This window comes from Hippoglossus stenolepis, chromosome 2 (genome assembly GCF_022539355.2).
Source record: "Hippoglossus stenolepis isolate QCI-W04-F060 chromosome 2, HSTE1.2, whole genome shotgun sequence".
NCBI classification, from domain to species: domain Eukaryota; kingdom Metazoa; phylum Chordata; class Actinopteri; order Pleuronectiformes; family Pleuronectidae; genus Hippoglossus; species Hippoglossus stenolepis.
This window is the reverse complement of record NC_061484.1, coordinates 12989197-13016018: the sequence shown is the minus strand read 5'-3', so window position 1 is coordinate 13016018 and position 26822 is coordinate 12989197. Positions and strand designations below refer to the sequence as shown.

Here is a 26822-nt window from a genome sequence, read left to right as displayed (position 1 = left end):
ATCAACATAGTGGCGACATCCATGTACAATTTCTGATTCAGTAAGGTTCACATTGAAGTGATTCCTTGTTTACTGTTAGCTCTATAGCTTTGTACCAAACCACACATCATTGAATACGCATGTATTTAGGAAATTGTACCTTGTTCAAACACATTTTGTACTTAAAAAAGGACTTCTGACAGGACCGGGGCACTTATGGGGCCAATCAGATTTCAGCTGGGACCAGTGCCCCCCATGTGGTCTTTGTTACTGTTAAACAGTATCTAACCCTAACGGCACATAGTACTTTGGTAATGGAAAGGTAACAATAAAGAGACTGCAACCTCTGAGCAGATGTGTTGTCTGTTATTGAACTCTGACCTCAACTAAAAGAGGCAAAAATCAATCCATTGAATCACTTCACTGTTTCTGGGGAGCCTTCAGAAAATCCATTAAGGGCCCTGATGATCAACCGATCTGAGCTGGAAACCACTGGAGGAATCGACTGTGCCTGTTTAAAACCAGCTTTGACAACAAACTAAATGTTATTTCGGACATCCAAATTTAAAATCAAGACAGCTTGCTCACTAATGCTGATGGAGTGTTACATTTGTTCTCACCCGATATCAGCTGGGATTGGCCCCAGCCACCCCCATCCCCGACCTTCGAAGAATAAGTGGTATAGATAGCTGCTGAGCTGCATGTTGTACAACACATGCCCCGCCCTCTGTGCTCTGTGCATACATTTCCTCTTTTTCTGGACTGTCTTCTCAGCAACACAAACAAATCATGAGGTGCTAAAATAGACTGCAATGCAAAAGCCATTAAACTTCAGTCAATTATTCACCTCTCCACAACATGATGACAAAACATGATGACTACTTCTGTTCAAGAAAATACTTAGTCTAATAGTTTGTTTTTGGTAAGATTAGCATATTATATGAAAAATAACAAGAGATTATAGATAAAAATATTATTTGTAATTCTACAGTATTGTGCAAGTATGAGTTCCAACAAGGATACTGGAATAAAGTGTGAGATCAATCTCATAGAAAATATAAAAGAGGTCACCGTATTAAACAGTGTTGTTAATTTATATTGAATGGAATGTTAACCTGTGTTTAAAAAACATAATTGACCAAAGAAACCGACCAATACCCAGGTACAGACTTGCAGTAATCCAGCCTTGAGGCAATTAATGTGGCGGTACAGGATGGACATGCTTAGCAATGGTCCAAAGAGCTAAAGAAAGCAACCTTTCACCACAGAGTCAATCAAAGTTATTTTGTCACAAGTGCACTCTTAAAGTATACAGCCTTTGGGCAAACTCGTAAGGTTCCCTACGTTTCTGTTGTCTCTTATTCACTGGAAATGTGTGACAAACACCTTCCCCAGCATGACTGTGTCGAGAGTAATCACAACAAAAGACTGCGCCTATACTCAACATAACAAAATGAATAATGGGTTAAACACAACCCAACGGTTTAATGATGTAATCTTTAAAATTAGTAAATACCATAAGACAAATAATGCAGTAATGCCACAGTAGTTATTGCAATGATCATGTTGTTCACACTGCCCACCACTGTGAGGGATTACTGTACTTTGTGCATCATTTTGTCATTAATCATACGTTGATGGAACGGGTATATGCTAGAGCCTGACTGATAAACAAATATGAGCCTTTCACTGACATATTTGACATACCTCACAAACAACATCTTGAGACTTATTTATGCTGAACATTTAGACACATGTACAGGTGCAAGATAGGGTGTTTTTTTTCCCCTTAATATTTTCTCTGATTTCCCCAGGTAACAATTAATGGATCTTGATGAAAAACAATCTGGCATATTTAGAGGAATGATATCTATGTGTCGGTGCAATTTGGTGCAGCTCGATTGAATTTCAGGGGACTGCTGTGCCTTGGCACAGGTTTGCGCTCTAGTGCCATTCTAGTTATATATTGGTCAAAACATTGTCAACGGTATCAGCGTGTAAGCCCCTAACAATCCATATTGGTCTGGCTTAAGTGCACTCAATTAAAACATTTTAAATAAGTACTGTGTTCTGGCATCTGAACTTCCTACATACATGCTGACTATTTCTAGTCAACTACAGCTATTCATTCAGCACATCGGCAGTAACAGGTGACAGCAGGGTTGAACTGTGCTGAGTTACACTGACCTACATTTTCATTGTTCAGAAATGAACTGACAACCACATCAACCTGATCTGCTCTGTGAGAACAGGTGTAGCCATATTTAGTCCTTTACTTTACTCCTGCATATGTTTCTGCAAAAAGATATACATCTGATAAGGTTTTTATACTCTTTTACTTTTATACACACACTGGTACAGACATTTACAGTTGTTCCCACCTTTCATTTAAAGCAGCAATTCACATGTTCACGGGCCTGTTTTATCTAGTCGAGACTTCTGCCAGTTTATGGTACATTGGAATGACGGCACATGTTGACATAGACAAGTTAAAGTGTGTTTGATAAAGAGGCACTAAGATAAGACTTTACTCGTTTTTTTCTCATTGTTTCATCCAAGTTTGAGTCAAACTCTTGGAAACTGACACCAAATTGCAGTGAATAAATACACAAATCCTACTTCCTACTACTACTATCTTTTCGTGTTCGGTTATCATGATGTTTCCTTATATGACTGTCTTGCAGTATATTGACTATCGCAGATTATATCATGTATCATGGGCTACCCTGCCATTTCCAGTCCTACTGTCAACACCATGCGTTTGACAAATACACCAGAACCAGGAGGTTTCACTTCTCTCTATGGAGCTAAACAACATGAAGATTATTGCCGTTATAGTTCAGATAAAAATGTCAGTTTCGGTTATACCTCGTTGTAAATTCCGCAGAAATACGGCGTGTGAACACTCCCTCCCAAGAGCTATAAAAACACATGGAGGGCTGAATGACTGTGGCGGCACATGGGGACTATAATCAAGTGTGGACGGATAACAGAGGGGGGGTAGAGGTGGATAATGTACCCGCATGTACTCGTCTCCCGGCGGGCAGAGCAACAAAGGGCTTGCCGGGACACGCTGCCTGTTCTTCCACCGTTCCAACTGTCACTATCCCTTTTTTTTTTTTTTTTAAGCCTTTGAATTAGCTTTACTTAAAGCGTGTAGTTAAAGTCCCTTTGACAAATTACTCACAAGAGGTCAGTTTTACATTATCTGCAGTTATTTAAAGCTTTAACTCGACAGTGACAGCGACACCAAGCAGCTCACTTTTAACGTTTCAACAACAAAACTTGTGAAGAGTGTAGTTCCACTCACCTCCAGGTACAAACAAGGGGCCTGTTGTCCCCGAGCAGAGGGGATATGAGGGGATATGTCCGTAACGCTTCACCAGTGGAGTCAACAGTCCACCAGTGTCACCACTTCCCTCTTTCTCTCTGTCTCTTCTTCCAAAATCCTCCACCGCAGCTCCGCGGAGGAGCAGGGGGCGGAGTCTGCACTGATCTTATCCACAGAGGGGCCGAGCCCAGGCCCGGTCCAACCTCCTGCAGCTGCCGGGCCCCGCTCCGGAGCTGCTCTCAACACTACTGCTGGGCTGTGGAGGGGAAACAGTGCACATAGTAGTGTCTTTATAAAATGTTACAAATGTAAATAAGGCTTTGTAAAGTGATACAAAATAATAATTTATACTTGGATATTTGTGCACAATAAACTATAATCCACAACTGTACATAGTTCAGTGCAAGGCCCTATGAAAGTCACAGTACAGGTTTTGCGTTTGCAAAACGAAGTTGAGTACATTTTTTTACACGATTGTCTTGTGCAAACAGTGCAAAAAAATGTGTGAGAAGTTATGCAATCTTAAAGGGATAGTTCACCCAAAAATAAAAAAAATCACTCATTATGGGGTGGGCGAAGTGTTTGGGTCCACAAAACACTTTTGGAATTTCAGGGGTAAGCAGCGTTGCAGGGAAGTCCAATACAATTGAAGTACATGGCGACCAAATTTAACCAATCATCACTAAACTAAACCAAACCAAGTGCAGGGTAGAGGAAGTTCTTCTTCCTCCTAGGGTAGAACAAAGTAAAGGGTATGGATCTGTGTATAGTAAGGACAGCAGGGTAAACATTCTGCAACAGCTGTACAGACGATGTGTTTACAGCCTGAATAGTACTTAAATGACAAGTAAACACATCTGTGAGGCTGTGTAAAGTTGAGTGGCCAGTAAATGCCTGCAGTGGTTTTGCTCTGAAAACTTTTATAGCTTAGGGTTTAAAGTGATGCAGCAATATTTTTGGGGTGATATCATATGAGGTGTTGGGCCTAACATTGTTGGTTACCCAAAGTGGAATCCTCTAGTCAGTTTGAAAACCAATTCAAACTAGGATTAAGACACAAAAACAACACATTGATTTTTTTAATTTTTTTTTTTATTAATATAACTTGCAGGTTAAATTATTCACCAACCGTAAAGTTTAAAGTCACTGTTATTCAACAAATCATCACACAAACAGCTTAGTCATTACATATTGATAATTGTGCCCTTACAGCAGAATCAACTGATCTGCATGAAAACAGAAATGAAACGCTTGGACTTTTCTCAGTTAGTTAGATTAAGGTAAGATAAATTCATCAGGCACATTATGTTACACCACAAATCATCTTTATACTCCACAATGAAGCTTTAGATTAAAGCTCCCCTGTCTCACACGTGTCTTTACAGTCACAAATTGCTCCGTACATTCAACAGCCTCAGTTTCTAAGATTTAGATTTGATTGCTCACAGAGCAAAATAATCTTCTGCAAGTTGACATGAACCAAGAGCACAAATCCACCAATTCTGAAACTGTAATAGCAAAAATATAGGGAAGCATTAATCTAGAAAAGTCATTCAGTTTGAACAGATTTCAATCATATCTGAACATGAAGAATTCAACCTCAAGATTTGAACAACATAGCATGTTAACAGTAGAATTATTTTAAGTTTAAAATATTTCAAAAATCATCCAGATATTGGCGGGGATGTGACCATTCTTCATATCGACCCCGCAGAGCAGGGAGGAGGAGGAGGGGGGGGTGTAATAATGCACATAAAAAGTTCGGGCCTCATTGAACACTCAACAACTGTCAGAAATTAATTTCTTTTCTCACACTTGATACACCTCACCTTGCAGCATTTATCTGCCGAAAGCCTTTCTGTCACACAAACACATTCAGAAGCATGTGGAGACTCAAACATACACACTAGTATCTGTGTTGTCCATCTTTCAAGTACGACGCGGTTATTTAACATACAGCAGCTCACGTGACAAGTGGTGGAACTGAGGAAAAAGAAGGATTGTTTTGTCCTCGTGAGTGAAACACAGTAACTGGTATAATTTAGGTATTTTTCCGTCTTGTAAAAACCATTGTGTTTTCCCAATGAACAATGTGAGCCATTGTTATCTTAGGAGGAAACTACCAAATGTGAAACAGACACAATGGTAGCTTACTGGGTATTTGATACTGAATATAAGAATAACAGTTCTTACGTTTAAGAGATTTTATGTTAAGTAAACGTAAAAACTTTATTATCACAGTATTTTACAGGTAAATATTTGTAAATCCTTAGTTGATGTTTCCATTGATCTTATGCTCTAAACTGCTGGGCTGTTTATCCACCGCAGACTAGAGCAGTCGATCATAATACAACATAATGAACTGGCACAGGATGGTCAGGGGGTTGCCAGACATGAGAAGAAGAAAAGTCTACAAAATGCCTACAGCAATTGATAAATTTCATGGACAAATTAATGCCTCTTAAACAAGTGGTGCCTCTTTTTTTTTAGATAAATTGTTGGTCCATGTAGTCAGGGGAAACACTCAAAACTGATTCTGCTGTTGGAATGGAATTTCTCTAGAGAAAACATAACTAAAACTGTAATTCTTGATTATTTTTCAGCAATTTCAAAGCTACGTTTTCTGGCTCAAAATGTTGACTTCATTAGATAAAAGTTTGATTCCCGGTTTTGTTTCCTGTCCCCCTTTTGTTTCCAATCATCTTCAGATTGTTAAAGGTTGTCCACCTTCTGTTTTATAACCTTTTCAGTACAGTGGCCTTTAGTGAGGATGAGAGAGAGAGAACTCTAGACAGGGCTTGGTTCCTTCAGTGTGGTAAGACAATCTGACGATGAGTGAAGAACATCATGGGGCTGATATGATGGGTTAGATCTGTTATTGTTTTTCTTATGTATGTAGGGGTGAAGTGTCAGGGCCAGGATTAAAGGTGCAAGGATCAGCTCACAGTTGGGAACGCAGAGGCTTGAGATACTTGTGGAAGGATTCATGCACCTGTGGAAGAGAGAAGAGAATTTATTAAGCTTACATAAGGAACAAGGGGGAAGAAAACATGCATATCTAATCACACAGTTTAAGCTTGCAGTTTAATGCAGGCTTTTAGACAAAGGAAGTTATTAAAGCCAATTCATCTTTTCTTTATGTAACTGACAAAAGTACAGTGGCCCTATCCAGACTGTGTTAGTGCAGCATGTAGTGTTCAACCACTACAGTCCTCCAAAAATAAGGTTTTCACAAATAATGACAGTTTGCACATCATTATGTACATCCATTGTAACTTTAAAAATATTTTATAATCAACAACTAAATATTAATGATGTGGGGAGGCACTGAAATCTGAAATCTTTAATAAGATAATTTATCATTACTGTTATTATTATGTCACTCTGGTGACCCTGACTGACCTCTGTGGCATTCAGGGGTGAGCGTCGAGCCCACTCAAACAAGTTCTCGTAGACATTTCCATCATATCGTCCCAGTACTGAATTGAGAAGCTTGTCGCTGAAGTCAAAGGCATCTACAAGCACCACAGCGTTAGGCCTCAGCTGAGACAGAAGCTCCTTGATTCGACCAGAGATCTGCAGCACCTGGGGCCCACTGAGCAGTCCTGCCTAAAAATGACAAAAAGAAAGGTGGAGATGTTGATGATAGTGATCATTTGCTGTCACCACACCACTTCCTTTCCTATGAACAGAGATAACACAAGATTTCCGTTACTGACAAGGGTAAGGTTTGATGAGACATCACCTTAGATTGAGCAATTCAAGTAATTTAGTGCTGATAAACCTAGTCCGCGCATGCAAAAATAAGTTGATGGGATGTCCAAGTTGAATTCTGATAGAAATCTTACCGTATCATAGCATTATCCTTGTGATTGTTTCACACATAAATGAAGTAACCCTATCCCCTAAAAAGCCATAGTTTTGGATGGCTCTCAGAAAGGTTTGGAGCCATAAGATCCGGCTCATTCACTAGTGGATGAAAACATGCTTCTGGACCTCACTCAGTCTTACAGGAAGTGAGGAAACAAACAGTGACTCTGGGTTGTCTGTGCTGAGTTTAGAGCAAGCCTTGTATTTCATTTTCAATTTAAAGTTCAACTACAACAAAAAAGAAATTGTTTCATTTACACAGTAATAAAGACACCAGCCACCCAGAAACAGACACCCCACACACAAAAACCTCCATTTATTGGCTCAGAGACAAAGAGGCAATTGAGGCTGAGTTTTCAAAGTGAAACTTGACAGTGAAGACAGACAGACACACAGTACAAGTATGCAAATAACAGACAGCAGATCAGCACTACAATCCACCCCGGACTGTGGACCGTACTATTTATATTATGATTGTTCTGACCTGTAGGAAATCTCCAGAGTTGAGCTTGATGCCATTCAGGGCATAGAGCAGAGCCAGGGTCGACAACACTGAGTGTATCGCTGTGTCACCGATTTCCCCAAGCTTGTCAGTGAAGAGCTTCACTACAACATAGTGACAGTGGGCCTGGAGACAGAAAACAGTGGGACATGTAAGTCAATGAAAGACTTGATGCGAGACATCAACAAGAAACTGCAAGATATTAAAGGTTTAAAACTGCCAAATCTCGCAAAATGTCTTGAGTTGTTTAAAAAAAGAAAGCAACATTTTTTAGTTTCATTATATTAGAATAATATCAATGCAGACAATCAAATTTTCCCCATACATTACTTCTGGCATTAGGATATTAAAAAGTTGGTGAGATGCTTTAGCCACACACCCACAAACACCAACACACACACTGAACTTACATCTGAGGCTCTGACCAGGTCGATAGAACTGTTGTTCCAGGCGTCCTCCTGGCACTTCCTGTTCTGCAACTCCTGCTGGATGCTCTTGGCTGCCAGCTCCACAAGACTAAAAAAAACACATCTGCATTAACCAAACATGCCAAAACATAATAATATTTGGCTTTAGGAGTTCAGGTACAAAAACAATTCTGCCAATTAGTTTTCCCTGAAACCTGGAACTGCTCCTGTGGAATAAGACTAAAGTTCCGGGTGACCAGGGCAGCACATAAAACACAAACATAATAAGGTAAAAATATATCAAATGAGATTTTAAAACATGCGAAATAAAGAATATTAAATTTATAAATTGTAAAGCTCTTACAATTTACACTATCACTGAATTTAAGTAAACATAAGAAGATATATTTGTGGTTTTAAGAACCAAAAACCATCAACAAAGCGCAGTTTTACATTGATTCTCTCTGGAGCTCTCAGGCCGGTCAGACGAGAGCCGCTTTTCTCATTGGCTGACTGCATTCTGAGTGACATAGAGCTAGCCAACCAAAGATAATAGATTCTAGTGTAGCTTGATAAAACTCACAGGTAAATAGCAAAAAAATAAGTTGATTGGACGGTCGGACTTCTAAGATCCATACTTTTTTCATGGCTGTGATTCCAGGCTATGGATATCATGTAAACAAACACAACCATAATCACAGCCATTTTCCTGTCAAAGTGTAACTCATAAAACAACACGATTGACAAAAATGGTAAAACAGCGAAATAAAAGTAATCCAACAACGTTTTTTTTTTTTTAGATTAAAAGCTGAAGAGATGGTTGGATAGGCCGACCAAACAATAATATGAGACCTTCGATAGAAATACAGCAGATTTCAGGTAAAAACTAAATCATGCAGGGTCAGAAAGTAGTTCTGGCTGTGTTGTGGTAGTAGCACTTTCATGGAATTTATGATAACCCCTCTAAATGCATGATAAATAAAAATAAATGTGAATCTCCCTTTAATTATGGGACCTAATTAAAACCAGAAGTGAACACAAAGACCAAAACACAACGAAAAAGGTAATTTGCTTCTCTAATTCTTTTGTCTCTTACATGGCAGCTCTTAATTTGTAGACCTCCACCAGACTAGATAGGTCATTGATGTCAACCACGGTTGGCCTGGCAGCGACGGGCTGGGGCTGCACCCTCCGATGATCCGATTCACTCAGGTAAGACACGATGCCGCTCAGCTGCTGGCCGTCCTTAGCCTGCCGGTAGCTCTTCAACAGGTATCTGCACAGATAAAAGTTCAGGCCACACACAGATGAGGGCTACAAAATTGAACATGGGTGCACAAACTAGCCACTGAACTGCTTTGTGTTCATCCTGTGTGATTGTTTAATATCAGTGTGAAATGTTTGAGCAGAGAGCTTTTGTGCTGATGTTTGACACCCGTATTAGTTTTAGTGCTGTTGTTGATTAGAGATGATATTAAGTTACACATAAACAGTAGACATGTTTGGTAATAACACACAATTTCGCATCACACCCGTTAGGACTTACATAAAAGTAATCACATAACAAGCACATATCTCCATGCTATTCCAGCTTTGTGTAACCCCTGTTTACTAAAACCAAAGTATGGTTTCATATATCAAGCTTTTCATAAATTCTCATTTTCAGCACCTTTGGCCTTTGTGTGTGTACTTCATGTTCTGTGTAATTAAGAACTTTCCACAGATCCTCACTATATCTATTTTTAAAAAGACGAAATATAATTTGACAGGTTTAAGAAACCGATCTGCTGACACAACACCACAACAGCCATTGTTCATGTTTATAAGATGTGATCTGTGTTTGTTTTTGCTGTGGGAGGAGGGCAGGTGTGTCACCTGCATTTGTGGTATAATTTGACTGCTGCGTGGGTGCGCTTCTCTGTCTTTATGGGTCTCTGTTTTCTGCTCTATTTAAGTGTGTGACACACATGATGGGTGAAATAGCTAATTCTCCTATTTGTTTGTCGACTAATACTAACTAGTGAGTAAGTGGGCTCTATTATAAAGTTGAGCGTTACAACTTAAAACTAAAATGTTTAATAACTAGAATGGCACTCTGACATCAAAGTAGCAATAAAAAGTGTTTCTAATGTGTCAGTATTGGATGGAGAGCTTTGTGGGCTGTGAGCTTGGCCGATGCAAGGTGTCACATTTGTGGTCATGCATTTCTTTGTGATGCGTTACCTTGCAGTCTGCAGCATCATGACGGTGTTCTCACCCTCGTAGGTGCAGGTCGGAGTAAAATCAACATAAATGTCCGGCAAGGCACTGCTGCGAGAGTAGCCATGGCCGCCACATGACATGCGGCACACCTCAATAGCAGAGTTGGTGGCCCAAGTGGTGAAGGCCTTCAGACCAGCAGACAGAGCATGGAGCTGAAAATTGAAGAGCAAGGAGGGTGAAAATAGCTTCCTGCAAATCTATCATATTTAAACGATGATTTGTAAATGGTCTTAAAAAATAAAGAGTGATATAAACAATTTATTCACACTGGCCAAACAGAGATCACTGAGCTTATATCACATCCTACGTGTGAATGTCTGGTCTCTACCTCAGGCAGTTCACTGAAGTCTCCTTGGCTGATGTCCCCACTGATGCGCTGGTAGGTCGCATTCATGTACTGGCCCACAAAAGTGAAGGCATAGGCCATAGCCAGCAGAGGGAATAGCTTGTACTGCTGCGTCTGGAAGTCGAGGATCTGCGGCTCTGGCTCTCTGTGGGACAGAAACACATTTGCTGTTGGAATTATGCTGCCGTTTTCAAGTGCTCAATGCATTATAAATATGATTCTGATTTGAAATATTCTCTCTCTAATTTGCTTCATATCTTGATCATACCTGCTCCGTATAACACAACTTAACTAAGCAGTTTGTTTTCCTACTCAAGACATTTAGGTACAAGTGTAAAAAATCTGTTTATATATTTTAATATATTCACAACTTCATTATATCATTTGAGAAATTTTACATTATAAGGACATATTCTTTTCTGAAGCTCACCACTTCCAAAACTTGGGAGTAAAATCTGATTTTGAAACTGCGCCACTTGTGCATGCATGAACTTAAGTTTGTGTTTGTTTTTACTTCCAGCTTCTATGAGTTATGCAATGTTTGCGTAGCTGTCTGCCGACCTTCCTTCATCCAGTTGGTGTTGTGTGTGCCATTTGAGAAGCTCTGTCATGACTCCGTATTAACTCAACATTTACCAAATCTACACTTGTTACGAGTACTCGACCAGGTAATATCCTAGCTTATGAACACAACCTCTGTAGCAAGATGTCAGATCTTTGAGTTTGAGTTTCCTGTCCTGCCCGGGCTGCTGCCGCTAGCATCACTTCTGGGTAGCTACACTCCATCTTAACCCTACAACTACCAAGTATTTGCTTCTTTCTTGTACTCGACCAGGCCTTGTCTGATGACTCTCTGGCACGTCCAGCAGATCCGTCTGCAGCACTTGATCTCCCCTCTCAGGATCACTCTTTGAAAACAGCGCCTGCTTCCACACAGCATGGAAGCAGATCATTTCCCCCCACAAACGCTTAAAGTGGGCGATTCCATAATTAGGAAAGTCTGCATATTTAATGCAGTCATTCATTGCATCCCCGGAGCCACGGCCCCAGTCATTCTTGGAAAGCTCCCAGGGCTGTTGCGCTCCCTCCATAACCCGAGTGATAGTTCATGTGATTTTTGACTCTGGTGCTACTGTGTTTTTTTAATTCATTTTAATCATTTTCATCATACTTTTACTTGCAACTACATTTGATGTAGTTTCTTAAATGGGTAGCTTTCAACTCTGTTGCCTATGACACTAGGTGTTTAGTTTAAAAAGGCATAGAGGAAATGATGAGTGGGCCACATGAGTCTCATAGTACTGCCATACAAGCCAGTAGCTGGTCAGATTTAGCTTTAGCCGCAGCGTTATTTTATTAATTTTTTTACCATGTATTTTTATGAAAAATTTGTAACCTTGTTTAGATAAGTGCTTTGTAAATAAAGTTATTATATAAATATTATTATTACAATAATTTGAAATTACTGACCCTGCTCGGATTTCCGACTGGTGGCGAACAACACTGTAGCGGATGGCGATCGTGCAGGACTTGGCGAGGGTCTTAGCTGACAAGCCTACAATCATGGAGCGGATGAACACCATGGTGCCGTAGGTCAGTTTGGCACTGGGTGGCTTCACATAGGTTCCATCTGGCTCCACCTAGTGGCGAAACAGAGTCATTCTCAGAGGAGACACTTCAGGAGCAAATACTAAAAGGTATTCCCACCATAATACCCTTAATAAAAAAAACAGGATTGTGTAAAAAATCCTACAGTATTTCTGCTACAATGATATCAGGATATTTTAAAAGTAAATGTCAACAATACAGGTACTTATCTACCTTTGATAAAACAGGATGTGACACATACAACCTTCCCTCTTGGTAAACAAAACACTCATTTGTATTAAGCAGCAGGCTGCGGTGGAAATTAGGGATGTAAGATTGAATGATTTGGCATAAAAATTCACAAAGCTGTTGCCATGATTAAAAAATACCGGATATAATTTAGGATGAATTCATGATGAATCATTTCTTACATCTGTGTATTGGTTCAATTTAATCTTTATTCATTTAATTACTATATAAGAGCCTTTATTATTTTTAAATGTGACCAATCTTTTGTGACCAATAATGATTTTTAGATTCCTCCTCTACTAAACTGCTTCCCAAGTGTGCGCTTTTATCTCTACTGGCTGTCATTGTGTTCAATTAAATTGTGTCTCAATTTATCGCATTAATGTGAATCATATTGTATTTGATTTGTATTTGCTTCAAAAGTATCTTAGATGTATCGGATGCATCAAAAAACATATTGCATTGAACCTAAAACAACCTAAAAGGGCTGTTGTGGCTCAAGAGGTAGAGCGGTTTGTCCTCTAACCCGAAGGTCGATGATTCGATCCCCTGCTTCAGCATTCCAAAGTTTCCTTGAACAAGACATAGAACCCCAAATCACTCCTGATCCCCAAATGTTTTTAGAAGCGCTGTGTTGATGTGTGTGTGAATGGGTGAATGCGCCTTGTGCTTTGAGTGGTTGATAAGACTAGAAAAAGAACCATATGAAAGAATCATATAAATTACCTTGGCATATTTCATCAGCATGTTCTCCCGTGGGATCCGTACGTTCTCTAGTTTTAAGAAGCCGTTGTCGACTTCACTGAAGCCAAACTTGGGGCCGATATCTCCAACCACAATACCTAAGAAAGATGGAGGTCCAAACGGAAAAAGTGAGGAACAGACAGTAAGTTAATGAGGATGGACTTTACCATAAACACCACATACAGAGAGACATCACATGTAGTGGTTACCTGGCAGGGGTACATGAGTGCTCATGTCGCGGATGGGTACGATGAAAGCATGCAGACCACGGCCTTTTCCTTGAGTATGGAGCTGGGCGAGGACTATGGCATGATTTGAGGTCTTTCCAACTAGAAAGAGAGAGAGACAGAGTTAAAACTAAACCAAGGGGCTTGTTATGACTGTCAATCAGGTTTTCTCAGCCTGGAAGAAAAAGGAGAACAAAGAAATAGCAACATCTTGAGAAAAATAGTACATCTAATAATCTCATACATTATTTTATAAATTTAATTGTAATACAACCCAAATTCCAGGCAGCAGAATAAGGTACTTACGTCCTCCGGGCCACCATTTGATGGAGCTGATTGTGGGACTGTTCAAGACAAACTCCTGTGTGGCTGGATCATATGTGGCTGTGGTCTCCAGCCCTCTCAGGTGCGTGCCTAGAGAAAGGCGAAATATAAATCCCCACCAAAAGCATTCATACAGAACGCACACATACAGAGTGCACGGTGGAAAGGTAAACATGAATGATTACTCTTAAGACATTATTCTGTCAAGCATGTATACAAATGACATTATTAACCACAGATCTATCCACTAACATTAAAGGGACATTAACAGACTGATGATGAATATAACAGAAGACATTAACTCAAAACATCAAATATGTATATTTTTTAAATCACTTTTAGCCTTTTGAAGAAAAAATCCAACATAAAGTAGCAAAGCAGTGTAAGTGTTTGACAGATCCAAAAAACTATCTACAATATTTCACTATGATTCAGTTAATGCTGTATCTTTGTCAGGCCTATGACAGACTCTGAATTTGCATCTAATAAAAACTGGTCCACAGGGGGTTGTCTATGGTGGGTTTTCCAAATCAGGCCAAAACAAGCTGGAATCCGTGTTAATATATTGATCTGCAGGCAAATATACACCCCAAGCCATGCATTAAACATATAAAATAATTAAAGAGGGTTAGTAGAGGCAATAGATCTGTTAAAAACACACTGGCGAGAGAAAAACACGCTGGTAATTGAAAAAGAAAGGCAATAAAAGAGCTATCAGACGCAGGCCGATGGTCAGGCAGCACAACAGATAGTTACAGACTGTACTCCAGAGATGTGGGAATGAAGTAGAGCCCGACTAATATGGATTTTAGGGAGGGAAAAATGTATGACAAAGAAATTTTGTTTAAACATTAACGTAATCAAAAAAACTAATAATATTCAAAATAAAAATAATACAAAATTATATTAAAAATTATAAACAAAAGAAAACATGAATCCAACCAAGTATTTAGAACTCTGCACATCTTTACTGCATTGTTTACTCTGTAAAATAAAAGCCTTTACATCAGTGCATAGCAGTAAACAAAAACACAGATACTGATCTGTCTGTTAAAGCCTCCGATATAATCGGCCAACTGATATATCGGTCGGGCTCTAGCATAAAGTTACAAGAGAAACTCAAAGTTTTCATAGTTGTTTGGCCACCATTCTTTTGGCTTTTATAACTGTATACTTGTCCAATGGGTCAGATAACACAAGTGTTCAATCAGGTTGTAAATAATTCAACAGTTTGGCCTGTGCCGTGGATGATTTAAACAAATATTCTGGTTGCATTTGCCACCATGTGAACTTGTAGCAGTGTTAAACATGTAATCCCAAAATTGGGATTTGATAACAATGTGCCCTCCATTTGCATAGGCTTTCCTACCGGACTCATATCCGCAAATGATACAAATGATACAATGATAGACACACGTACAAATGAACGTGTTAAACAAAGAGTTAACTTTTCTCAGATGGGTATTAATGGAAGTTTAGTATAAACCATGGTTAGAAAAATGTACTAGAATTACAAATTGTTTTGTATTAATAGACACAAAAACTATCAAAATCTAAAAAATGTATACATTCAAGTGTGACCTTTCAAAACAGTCATTCATTCATTTTATTACCATTCCTACTGGCATTAGCAATGATAGAAAAACAAACAATTAATTCCTGTTTATTATTGAAGGTTCAGTGTAAAGAAAACAGCAAGCAAGCCTGATTTTGAACTGCTCTGTTCATTTTACCGTGGCCCATCTCAGTCTGAGCGTAGGTGCCGATGATCTCTAGGTTCCAGGCGGGCATGAAGAAACGGTCCATTTGCTCTGGGGTGGCCTGGTTGAGCAGTGTGGGCAGGAACATTCCCAAATGGAGATCCAAGGGCTCTGGCCTGCTAGGGTGCACACAGCTAGGCCACGCAGGACGGGGGCGCACGGAAAAGAAGAGCAAGTGGGAATTTGGAAAAGGCAAAGCGGGAGATGCATTGAGAATTTTTGATGGATGCCATATTACGGAAGGTTTGAAGCAACGTGAGATGATTGAAGAGAGAATGGTGGACAAATTCTTTTTTTAATCCGCAGGAGGGATTATGGGTGAGAATTGATATGGTTCAAATCAATAAGAAATTAGGGTAGCGATAAATAATTTGCCAGTATGCTTGTGACAAAGACAAATTAAAACAGCTTGTGAGCACGTCATGCATGTTGGAACAAATGATTTGAGCCATAATCTGGATTGAAACTCCCCTCATTTAAACTCTTCAGCAGCTTCATTTCTCAAGGTCCTCTGCCACATGGGAACTCGTCAGTTATGTACAATATTTAGGTATTTCTTTGCCAATTCTCGGTTCAGGCTCTGCTGGTGGTGTTTCTGACCATCTGCTGATCATATCAAAGGATCAAGGCTCTGTATCTGATTCGGCTTTGTCTTTACATCAAGTGGTCACACGTATACTTCTTGTTCTTCACTTCCTGGAGGCTGAACAAGTTTGGCTGAAATCTAAAAGAACTAAATAAAGATATACTCTGTATGTACATTCATTTTAGTCAATAGCATGTCAATATAATCCATGCAATAGAACCACAGACAGTAACAAGTTAACATCCAACAGGCTATGACAGTGTGAATTAGTGAATTAGAAGTGTAATGCTGCAATGACAACTCAATTAATCGATTAGTTGAATTAAGGACAATTAATTGCGATTGTCATTTTTCCAAAGTTCCTGGCTTTCAAATGTGCACATTTGACACTTGAGATAATTTAATATTATAATTGTTAGTCACAGCCCTACAAATGAGGTTCAGGGAACTTTATGTCATGACATAAATTACATTCTGGGACTTTGACCTAGTGTTGGCTCGAACCTGCTGAAACAGGTCAACAAAAATGGTTCCAGGCTTTCAGCGTAGCTATGCAGAGAAATACGAATTCACAATAATATCCACTTGGCTTTGTTACAGAGAGGCAACAAACAGGCTGACATGGTTCATATTCTCTCTCAGCACAGATTTGTCAGCTTCTCATATTACAAAGAAACACTCAGAACTCGACCCCATTACAGGCTCTCTCACTCTCAGAACACATACCTCTGGAGCACATAATGTAGCTTTGTGACGTAAGGGGTTGGGGGATGGGGGATCAGAAGAGGACTGATCAAACAAATCACATTTCTGGGACAAATCAATTTGAAGTTAAAGGTGATAGTTTTTACGCCCATTACTAAGTGAACATGCTCTTACATCCCAATGACAGGTACACAGACAAAACAGCTGTTGTGTCGAGTTCTGCCTGCCTGCTGAGGACAGTCTCTCAAAGTACAGGGCAGTATAGATAATGGCTGGATGAAACTGTGATTTAATGTAGATTACACTGCTGTGCGCAACTTTTGCTTAAGTCGAGAGTGTTAATGTGTATTAACTTGGTTGGTTAGTGAGCCCAGTCCTGGAAATTGCGCACCGGACACTCTCAGGTGCACCTAGAATAGCACGCACACACAGAGGGCTTGTATAGATCCTGACAAGGTCTGTAAAAATGTAATGGATTTTGTTGACAGTCCCCAATCCATCAATGCTGAGGCTCACTGGGATCTGTCCCAGTATTACCGATTACCATCACTGGCTGAAAAGAAAAGATGGATGCTGCAGCACCTACTTTTACAATTCTCATAATAAGACCGTAAACAATGTTTTGAGCAATATATATATATATATATTTGTGGACAATGAATTCTTGCCCCACTTTCACACGCTCTCTCTTTCTTACTTTCTCTCTAATAAACACACCATCATGGTCGGACTGGGCATTGGGAGCACTGGGAAACAAATAATCCCCTTTGTTTTTACCATCCTTGGCAGGTAGCCCTCTCTGTGTAGTGCATGGGGTAGAATCTAAATTATGTGAGAAACACTGTACTGCTCTTAATTGTTAATTTTTATAAAATTACATATTTTTATTAATTTGTCTACCTGGTTGTATTTGTGTAAATACTTATAAATATTTAAAGCCTATTCCTATCCCAGCTAGAACCATTCTTATTATTTATGTATTAAGCTAATAATTGTTGAAAAGAGGACAATTCTCCAATCTGCAATAGAGTTACAGACACGTCAGGTTAGGCTGAAGCACACTGCACAGAGAGTAGGAGCAGCAGCACACGTGCTAATGTTTGGGTTAAAGTGACCGGAACGATCGTGAGAAATGATCCGACAACATCGATTAATAACTATTTTAGAATATAGGACTAGATGGTGAATATCCCGTGTGATTTTCAGTTCGTGTGTGAAGAGGGACAGAGACCAACACACACACTGTGGGGCTGTGCGTTATGTCTCGTGTTGTTCTGAGCGAGCACAAAATATTGAAAGCTCATTTTTCATGATGGTTAAATGCAGTTTCATAAACTCTGGAGCAAATCAAACAAATTCTAAGTAAACTTCATGTACTGATCAGGTCATGAGACTGTATGTCGCTGTGTGAGTGAATGCGTTCATGCACAACACTGACCTGCGCAGAGTAATGTGCCTCAGTGCAGTGGCGCTGATTTGATTTATATCGCGATATATATCGATATCGACTGATATAAAAACAAATATCGTTTGACAAATAAGATTTTTTTCCATCTCGCCCAGCCCTATATACACCCTTAGCCTACATGAGTATTTGCATTTGGCTTATTAACTGTCTGTTTACCATTCAAATAGCCTATGCTTACAGTTTTATATATCCACCAGACTTTTGTTTGCATCTCAAACAAACAAACTGATGGAAATCCCTCATAGCCACAGAAACTTGTATTCCCTGAGCTATAGCTCTATACATTTATGGTTAGGACAAAATGTTACACAAGAGCACAGTTTTCAGAATACACATTGCAGCTATTTAGAATTTTCTGCATGTTTGGATCTGTCAAAAACATACAACATATCACTACTCTTGGTAGATAAGGTTTCCAAACCTGCTGAAATGGGCCTATTTCTCCATAAGTACATATAAGTTTGGCTTTAACATTCATAGATACAAAGGCAAACCTTGTGCTATATAAACAACCATAAAGTTAATAGGTTAACGGCTAAGTCCAGGACTGACCATGACCCATCTCAGTTTGGGCATATGTGCCCATGACCTGGAAGGACTCTGCCAGAGGTAACCATTTCCTGGACTGCTGAGGGTCACACTGGTTGTACAGGGTCGGCAAGAACATGGCAAAGTGTAGCCCCAAGGCCTCTTGGTGGTTGCCTTTAAAAATACTGGGTGAGGGGAAAGTATAGGATAGACAATTGAAGATCAGACTAGATTCTCATTAACTGTGTAACTGATATCTTATTACAGATGTGACTCACTGTGCTATGGATGTCCTGCAAGACAATGTGATTTTTACGGCTGAGATCCAACTTTATATGAATTTAAATGTCCATATATTTATATATTATATTATATTTCATATATCATATTATTGTATATTTTTATATACATGTATTTATATTAGAATGTATTGTGGTACATTATTTGGAGGATATGCTCATGAAGGTAGAAAGGATTATCTATTTACAACTGGTGAAAGCTGCATACCGTCCTACACAGTTTTAATCTCATGATGAACTTTGTCCCGACTGAATCTGTTTACTTCCTCAAACGGCTACACAGTCAAGCTGCACTGTTACTACACCTCTGATCTACACAGTACTATATCTGACAGAGGTCAATAAACTGTATATTTTTAACAAAATCTGCCGACAACTCAAAATTGTTACTGTTGTTTTGTGTAACTTACTTCTTGTAGCAGTAGATCTCCTCTGGGTCTGCGATGCCATACTCTCTGAGCTTCAGGATCATTTGGGCACTTTTTCGAACAGCCTGGTCATAGCGCTCACTGCGCGACAAGAAGTTCGGGTCCTCCTCCTTAAAGTCGGGGTCACTGAGAACCAGTGACTCTACATTGGATAAAAGAAAGTAAATCAGATATGTATCCTTTAGTCTATGCAACTTGAAGTTAACCCACAACCTGTAAGTTAGAAATGTTTAACTGGAAATTTGCAAAGGAAGACTTGTGAATGTGTACCGGCATGTGTAAATTTGTACTAGGATTTTCAAGTGTGTTTCAGCATTTCTGGACTGACTATCATGGATGTACAAGGTGAGACAAATAAGTAAGAGATAAAGATAATAAAATAAAATAAACACAGGAGTCAGAAAAGTTCTGGATATTGTTCTTCAGTAACAACTTCATCATAACTGTTGAGGAATTTCTGACCATCCTCACATATTACTGTATATGCCACTTTATATGATGTATATAATATATATTGTATATTACACATTTTATCTTGACAGGAGAATAGTGCCTGTCTAATTCCACAGATATTCCCTTCTCTCTCTTAGAAGGACCCAAGGTCAGGTTATAGATAAAGGGCCAACCAACAGTGCATTGTAGTGTCTACGTTGAGGGACTTTCATATCTAACTCAGATGCCCCAGACAGAGAGGCACCAACTTCAACTCTCACCAACTTAAACTATTTGGTGTATTTCACCAGTGGCAAGACGTAAGGACACAATGTGATTTAGGAATGCATACTGTAGGCTTAACTATCCAATAGAACACCTACATGTAACATAGAGAGGGACAGCAATTCTAGCCATTCATGGATGTGCTGTTGGAATGGGTGACACAAGTAGAGGGTTAGGAGTTGTTGGAGGTGACAGAGAGGCTATGGTAAGTCAGATAACCACTCTTTATAACTGTGAAGAGCAGAACGGCATCTCAGAATAAACCACACCATGAGGTGGATGGACCACAACAGAAGTAACAGCAGGAAACCACGTTGGGTCCCACTCCTGTCAGCCAAGAACCGAAATCTGAGGCTCCACAACGTTAAAGAGCCAAAACCGTCTCAAACCTGTGCATGAACATGACACCTAATCTATTTTACTTCTACTTTGAGAGTTGGTCGGAAATGACATCTGGGAAAGTTATGCAATGCAATCGAGTCAACGTGCACCACAATGTCAGGTCATGAGATGTGTGTGTAAAGGTGAGTGTATATGTGTGCATACACATGTACATCTGTAAGAAGAATAAAATGGATATAGCAGTAAAGTATCGGTCTCTGAAGTTGAACATTAACAGTAACACTCCTCGCACGTCATTATGTAAAATATGAATATCACCAACAACTAGAGAAAAGGTCACAAGCATTTGTTTTTATTGCTGTTTGTCAATAACATAACAGATGAGAGGCACCTGGTATAATAACTGTTTCAGGTGCTGGGGGATACTTACTGTATCGGGATATTAGTGTAATGTGTTATAATAAATACTACATTTAATTAACACTAAGGCCGAATTTACCACTGGAGCATACCAAACCACCATAACGTCACCAGCTTTGGAAATACCATCTCAAACAGGACCCTGGGTGAGAAAGGTTTTCAAACAAGGTAAAAGTTGGGTGCATTTCAGTCCAAGTAGAAAGCTGCGCAGAGGGGGTCAGCTGTTAGCATCTCTATAGCTAACAGCGCTGTCGTGTTAGCTAAGCTTTCTCCACAACAGCTCTTTTCTTATCAAATAACCAGTGCTGTGATCATGTTACATGTCGAGGGCAACACCTGTTATCACCAAGGAAGACGTTTCAAACTCACCGATTTCCCTTCTTCTTCTCGTCTTTTCTGGGGTACCGTCCACAATGTAGGTCAGTTTCTCGACGTCAAAGGTGCCGTTTTTCCGCTCTTTCGTGATATCGGGATTCATGGCTGTGTATCAGACTGAGTTCAGGTGCGTACCGTGAGTGTGTGTGTAGTGGAGATAATGGCGTGAATCCTCCCTGTGCTGTTGTGTTGCTGTCTGAAGAACTCACAACGACCTGCGCCTTCACACGCCTGCGCACACAACAGAGGGGGAGGCGGAGACTGGCGGAGCACGTGACCTGCATCCCGGAAGCAACACACACTTTTGATTTCGTGTCCAGCCTGCGTTTTGTTTGATGTTTTTGTGTTTTGGATCAAGACGATGCTTCCAGCTGCTGCAGCTTTTCATTTCCCCTGGGAAATAAGCACCGGGTCGGTCCAGGAAGGAGGATCAGTGAGGACGTTCGGCAGGTGTTTTGTTTTTTTATTTGTTTTGCCTGTGACTGTAACAGATCATTTTTGAATCTGATGAACTTGGTGCAAGTGTAATGACCCTGTGTCATTATTTGTAATTGAGTGAAGTGTAATGTTTTGCTTATCCCCCATTCCTGCCCCAGGGATACACCACCTGAATTAAGAGATCATAGCAATCCAAGTGTGACAGATCTGAGCCCAGTGGGTTTATTTAGGTTTGGTGTCTTCGGGTGTAGAAAAAACTTTGCAAATGATCTTAGTTTCAGTTTTCTCAAGTCAGAAACTGCCTCTTTTATCCAGTCCATATTTGAAATTTCGAGAGTATCTGTTGATTTAGACCTGGTCTAGAGTAGTCTAATTAATTAAAAAAAGCAGTGAACTCATTCAGATCATTTGCAAATAGAATAAGACATTCACAGATCTGAGTGTTTTAACCATCTCAAGCATGTAATAGTTGATCCGTTCTCCATGTTAATCTGGTTCAGGCAGGATTGACAGTTGTTTTTGAGTGAGAACTGGTCCTTTGTGATCTGGATGGAGAAAAATATATATACGTTTGTTCTTCTTTTCACAGAATTTAAGGTTTCACAGATCTGAAAATGTGTTTGTGGCAATGCTCCTTGCCACGGGGCTCTCCCACACACAGCCAGAGATGGAAGTGTCGTTTCTAAGCATCTTTTATTAAAGACCAAACATAAATTCAAAACGTCAAACTTAAAGCAGACTGGCTTTGCAGCTCAGTCCGGGCGTCTCTCCAGTGTCTCCGTCTCTGAGGTCCTCCTGAGATGGAAAACATTATGAGGTCAAGTAAAATTGTGAAAGAATTCATAAGGTTAGAAAAAAAGGACACTGCAACTATAAGGCTTTTGAAACAAACTTTATTGACAATATATGGAAGGTAAAACTGGATTTGTGACAGTTGACTGTCTAACATGCAACTTTCAAAAGATTGTCATCCTGACAGAGACATTACACAGACAAGAGCTGATAGAGCAGACAAATAGAAACATTTTACATTGTGTGCAAACACAATAAAAACATGTTAAACTTTTTTTTTAGACCTAAATATGGTCATGAGTTTGTGAAACTCCTTCAGGCATTTAAGGAAATTTAGGACATTAAAAGTAAACAAAAGGAACTCAACATATTTGTTAAGTTGTTAAAATCAGCAAATGTGCAATAAGCTCAGAGCTATTTACATCAACAACAACCACCTCCTTCTGCTGACTCTATACTGTATATGCCCTGAGGACTTTTCGATTCTGAGGAGACATGCACTGAAAAGCAGTTGTCACAAACTGCTGCACAAGTCCCCTCACAACGTTTTCTTTACTTGCATGGAAGCCAAAGGTCTGATTTATTTTCACAAACTCACCAGTTTAAAATGTTTTTTCCAGATTTGGAAAATGTACATTTTGCTCAATTACAACACCCATACTTGACTGTTTATACATGAGTTGCCAATCTGGCCACCTTCTGTTTTATAAATGTATATGGTCTCTAGTTTCCTGTTTCTTTTGTGTTGCCTGTTGGCACCTTGCTGTTTTGATAACTTTTTTTTTGTTAGTGATTGTGATTAATATTGGGACCCCCTTGAAAATGAGATGGTACATCTCAAGGGGTTAACCCTAATAAAATAAACATTGCCTGCTCTAACAGCTCTGCAGCAGCAACAAGGCTCCTTCCCAACTTCTCTCTCTGAATGAGGTTTCAGCCTCTTATCATTAGCTCGCTCACAACAGAACTTGTCTGGGTAATGTCGTGTTCTTTTTTCCTTAGGTAGAGAGGGTAGAGTCGGTCTGGTTCAAAAAAGTATTTATTTAGAAGCAATGAACAGCTACTACATAGCTATGGGCACTCAACGTACAACCCCAAGCCGCCTAATACCGACGGGGAAGTCAAGAGTCGCCCCGAGCGGACGACAGGTGCAATATTTATAATAATAGGTAGAACTTCATTGGGAGGGGGAGTCACGTGGCTAGTGCACAGGCTGGTCCCAGCCTCTAGGCACTGGAATCTGCCAATGATGAGGAGCGTCATTGTTTGGTTTGGTGTTTTAAAACAAGCCTTGAATCGGCTGACAGCTTTTGAGCTTTCAGTATGGCATGCGCATTTTCTAGACAAAACAACGCCTTTCCTATCTGTCCTTCAGACCCTGGTGGCCGCTGCTTGAATTCTTTCTAAGGGTATGTCACAGTTTTTTAAGAAAACAGTGCATTCATGTATGTGTGATGTTTGAAATAAAGCTAATGGAGTTTATGCTGTAATATAGTAAGTTAGGTATGAGAACAAGTTAAAGTACAGTGTATTGTCTGCCACAGATGTACAGTCTTCTCAAACAGGCATTATCAGACAGGTGCAAGACTGAACTGCGATGTGACGCACACACACACAACAATCAACTTCAAGATTAAAACCAGCCAGCAACGGCTACTATCAGTCACTATGTGAAGGCCGCAAATTTACCACATATTCAGCCCAAACTGCCCCTGCCCCCACGCTGTCTAACCTACTGCATTTGTTTAGAGTTCAGTTTCATTGCCATCTTCACAGACACATACTCAAAGAAAAACATAGATTTTAGTCTTAACAGTAACATCGTCTCTGCCAGATTGATGTGTTTTGTAAAACTGCATGTAGGACACACAATTCTTGCATTTTTTCAAAGTATAGCCAGCTCTTGCTAGCTTTTTCAGGAATACCAACCCTAGCTTTAAACTATTTTAGTCTAATTGTTAATCTTTTTGTATTATTATTTTGCATTCAATATTTATGTGTACATTATAATTTTTCCTTTGCTTATAATCTGGAGAAAAGCAGTGAAATCACCCTTGTTTGTGCTTTCACAAATAGTATACATTTCTCCAGCTCCCCCTTGTTTGGCTTATACAGAATACATCTCTAACTTTAAATTATATCACCTGCTGTCCAGTTTACCTTGTAAAAAATGTGTTCAATTTTCCAGACTTGTCTGCTATCAGCCTGAGGAGTCCAGAGCTACGCTGTCAGCTCAGCATGCTTCCAAAGAGCACCATGTGGTCGTCCACACAATGTTTGTGGAGCCCTTTAACCCAATAATTGGAGCCCAGTACATAGTTCTGGGTGAAACAGAAAATTCTGAGGGTAAGAAAAAAGTTTTTGGAAACATTTATGAGGATTTTTAACTGTCTGTCTTGGGTCAACAAACAATAATTATATTGAATTGTAAGACATTAAATGTTTATTGTGATTATCATCTTGGCCTTTGTGTGTGGAGTTTGCCTGTTCTCCACGTGTCTGTCCCACAGTCCAAAAACATGCAGATTGGGATTAGGTTAATTGGGACTTTAAATTGACCGTAGGTGTGAAATGTGGGTATGAATGACCGTTTGTCTTTGTATGTTGCCCTGGGTAGAATGTACACAGGCCTTGAGCCAAACCGCTTGACGTAGAACAATCCTTTGTTAAATAGACAGATGAAATGCAAACGTTTCTGTAGGCTAAAGGCGTGAATCTACACACTGACCACTTTACCTCAACTGCCTCCACCTTCCACAGGAAGTGACCGCTTAATTTTCCAGAGAGGCTGGCTGAGAACATACAGTAACTGCTAACTGTGTGTGTGTGTTTAGTTTTGCTTTCAGGATAGAGGTTGTGTCCCTGCCGAGTAGAGAGTGGAGATTCATCTTCTGTATTTAACAATTAACTGCGGACAGACTTACATGCACAGACAGGGACACATCCTTTTAGAGATCCCTGTAACTGTAACCCGGACAAAAAAACTGTAGCGACATTCTACCTTCTCCAAAACAAAAAAAGAAAGAAAGCCATTGAGTGTGTATGCACATTGATGGGCTGTTTTCTACCGACCCTTTATCTGCTGCAAAGTGCTTTGATTGGTCGATAAGACTGGAAAAGCGTTGAATAAAAACTGTCCATTAGTATTTTACCATTTACATTTCATTCACGTCACTGGGCTCGTTTAAATACATTCAGGACTTTCTACCTCAAATGGCCTGCTGTCATCAGTTTCTTCTCGTCTTACAGGGGTTGGCCACATGGTCCGTGCCCGTGTGCTGAACTGTGTTGATGGTGTCAACATAGCACTGCTGCAGAAAGCCATCAATGAGCAAAGAAGCTTCTTCAGGGAGAGGGAGTGTGAGCAGGGTAAAGCAGATGCAACCTGATCAGGGTCTTCAGTCTGCAGGTTTCCCAGGGTGCTTGTTGATCGTCAGGGCCACGGCTGTCATAGAAGCTCCGGTGAAATTCAAGACTGATTGTTTATGTGTAAAAGACATGGGTTTACTTTTTGGCAGTTAATATGAAAACCTTGTTTATGTCTGACCATAACAAATGTCTGCTCTTTCTCAGGATGAAAACTGCAAATTAATGGTTTGATAATAGGATTTACTGTTTGGTCAAAGACGAACCAAACAGATATTTTGGATCTGTACTTTAAAAGTATGATGCATTTTACTAATGTCTCTGTCTTTAGATTTAAATAGTAATATATTTTAATATAATACACATTTGTCAGTGCTTCAATTTTTGTTATGGTGTATGGTACCAGTCAAAAACATTGACTGTTAGATATGTCATACTGTATGTGGATCATGTAATAAAGATAAAATCAAAACTTTGTAGATTAATTCAAATTACTTTAATATTAGCAAAACATATAAAATATTTAAAATATCAATACCAAACACTTGGCACTGATCAGAGGGTTTAAAAGGTGTCTGTCAAGGTGAAATATCAGCTACATTTATGCAGCTTGGTGTAGTCTTGCTTGTAATATAAAATTCGAAGAATCTTTTTTCTCCCCTATCGGATTTGTTCTTTTCATTTTCGAGTCTGAAGACATGCTACTAATAAATCGAGAAGTCACTTGTATGTCTGTTTTTCTGTCAGTGTGTATGTCTTTTATCCAAGGA

General features: G+C 39.6%; 3 protein-coding genes across 5 annotated transcripts in view; 1 reads left to right on the top strand and 2 right to left on the bottom strand.

The window, feature by feature from the left end:
* The window catches only part of LOC118119198 (inactive rhomboid protein 2), a 28504-nt gene extending 25028 nt beyond the window's left edge, over positions 1-3476 (bottom strand). For both annotated transcript variants that reach the window (XM_035172942.2, XM_035172951.2), the window contains exon 1: positions 3290-3476. The gene's annotated coding sequence lies outside the window, so the exon portion shown is untranslated. The remainder of the gene's footprint in view (positions 1-3289) is intronic.
* Positions 3477-4379: 903 nt separating this feature from the next.
* Positions 4380-21705, bottom strand: acox1 (acyl-CoA oxidase 1, palmitoyl). Of its 2 annotated transcripts, none has more exons than XM_035167164.2 (14): positions 21451-21705; positions 19585-19744; positions 18900-19060; positions 13811-13918; positions 13487-13606; positions 13260-13375; positions 12168-12337; positions 10680-10842; positions 10313-10503; positions 9186-9365; positions 8093-8198; positions 7665-7808; positions 6713-6919; positions 4380-6302 (listed from the first exon to the last, which is right to left on the bottom strand). In XM_035167164.2, the coding sequence occupies exons 1-14, from the start codon at positions 21557-21559 to the stop codon at positions 6252-6254; spliced, it is 1986 nt and encodes a 661-aa protein (XP_035023055.1). In that variant the 5' UTR covers positions 21560-21705; the 3' UTR covers positions 4380-6251. The 2 variants fall into 2 exon arrangements, with proteins under 2 accessions (XP_035023055.1, XP_035023046.1); XM_035167155.2 differs by lacking the exon at positions 18900-19060 and adding an exon at positions 15562-15722 and having other exon boundaries at positions 4381-6302.
* Positions 21698-26781, top strand: ten1 (TEN1 subunit of CST complex). The gene is made up of 3 exons (XM_035167178.2): positions 21698-21906; positions 24875-25032; positions 25936-26781. Exons 1-3 carry the CDS (start codon positions 21818-21820, stop codon positions 26073-26075), a joined length of 387 nt encoding a protein of 128 aa, XP_035023069.1. The 5' UTR covers positions 21698-21817; the 3' UTR covers positions 26076-26781.
* The last annotated feature ends 41 nt before the right edge of the window (positions 26782-26822 follow it).

Excerpts from the sequence above, each read along its gene's own strand:
- acox1 (XM_035167164.2), bottom strand. The coding sequence starts at position 21,559 with ATGAATCCCGATATCACGAAAGAGCGGAAAAACGGCACCTTTGACGTC. Across the intron at positions 19,061-19,584 it reads GAGATCTACTGCTACAAGAA|TATTTTTAAAGGCAACCACC; the intron begins GTAAGTTACACA and ends CCCCTCACCCAG. Across the intron at positions 10,843-12,167 it reads CAGTCGGAAATCCGAGCAGG|AGAGCCAGAGCCGCAGATCC; the intron begins GTCAGTAATTTC and ends TCTGTCCCACAG.
- ten1 (XM_035167178.2), top strand. The coding sequence starts at position 21,818 with ATGCTTCCAGCTGCTGCAGCTTTTCATTTCCCCTGGGAAATAAGCACC. Across the intron at positions 21,907-24,874 it reads TCAGTGAGGACGTTCGGCAG|ACTTGTCTGCTATCAGCCTG; the intron begins GTGTTTTGTTTT and ends TCAATTTTCCAG. Across the intron at positions 25,033-25,935 it reads TGAAACAGAAAATTCTGAGG|GGGTTGGCCACATGGTCCGT; the intron begins GTAAGAAAAAAG and ends CTCGTCTTACAG.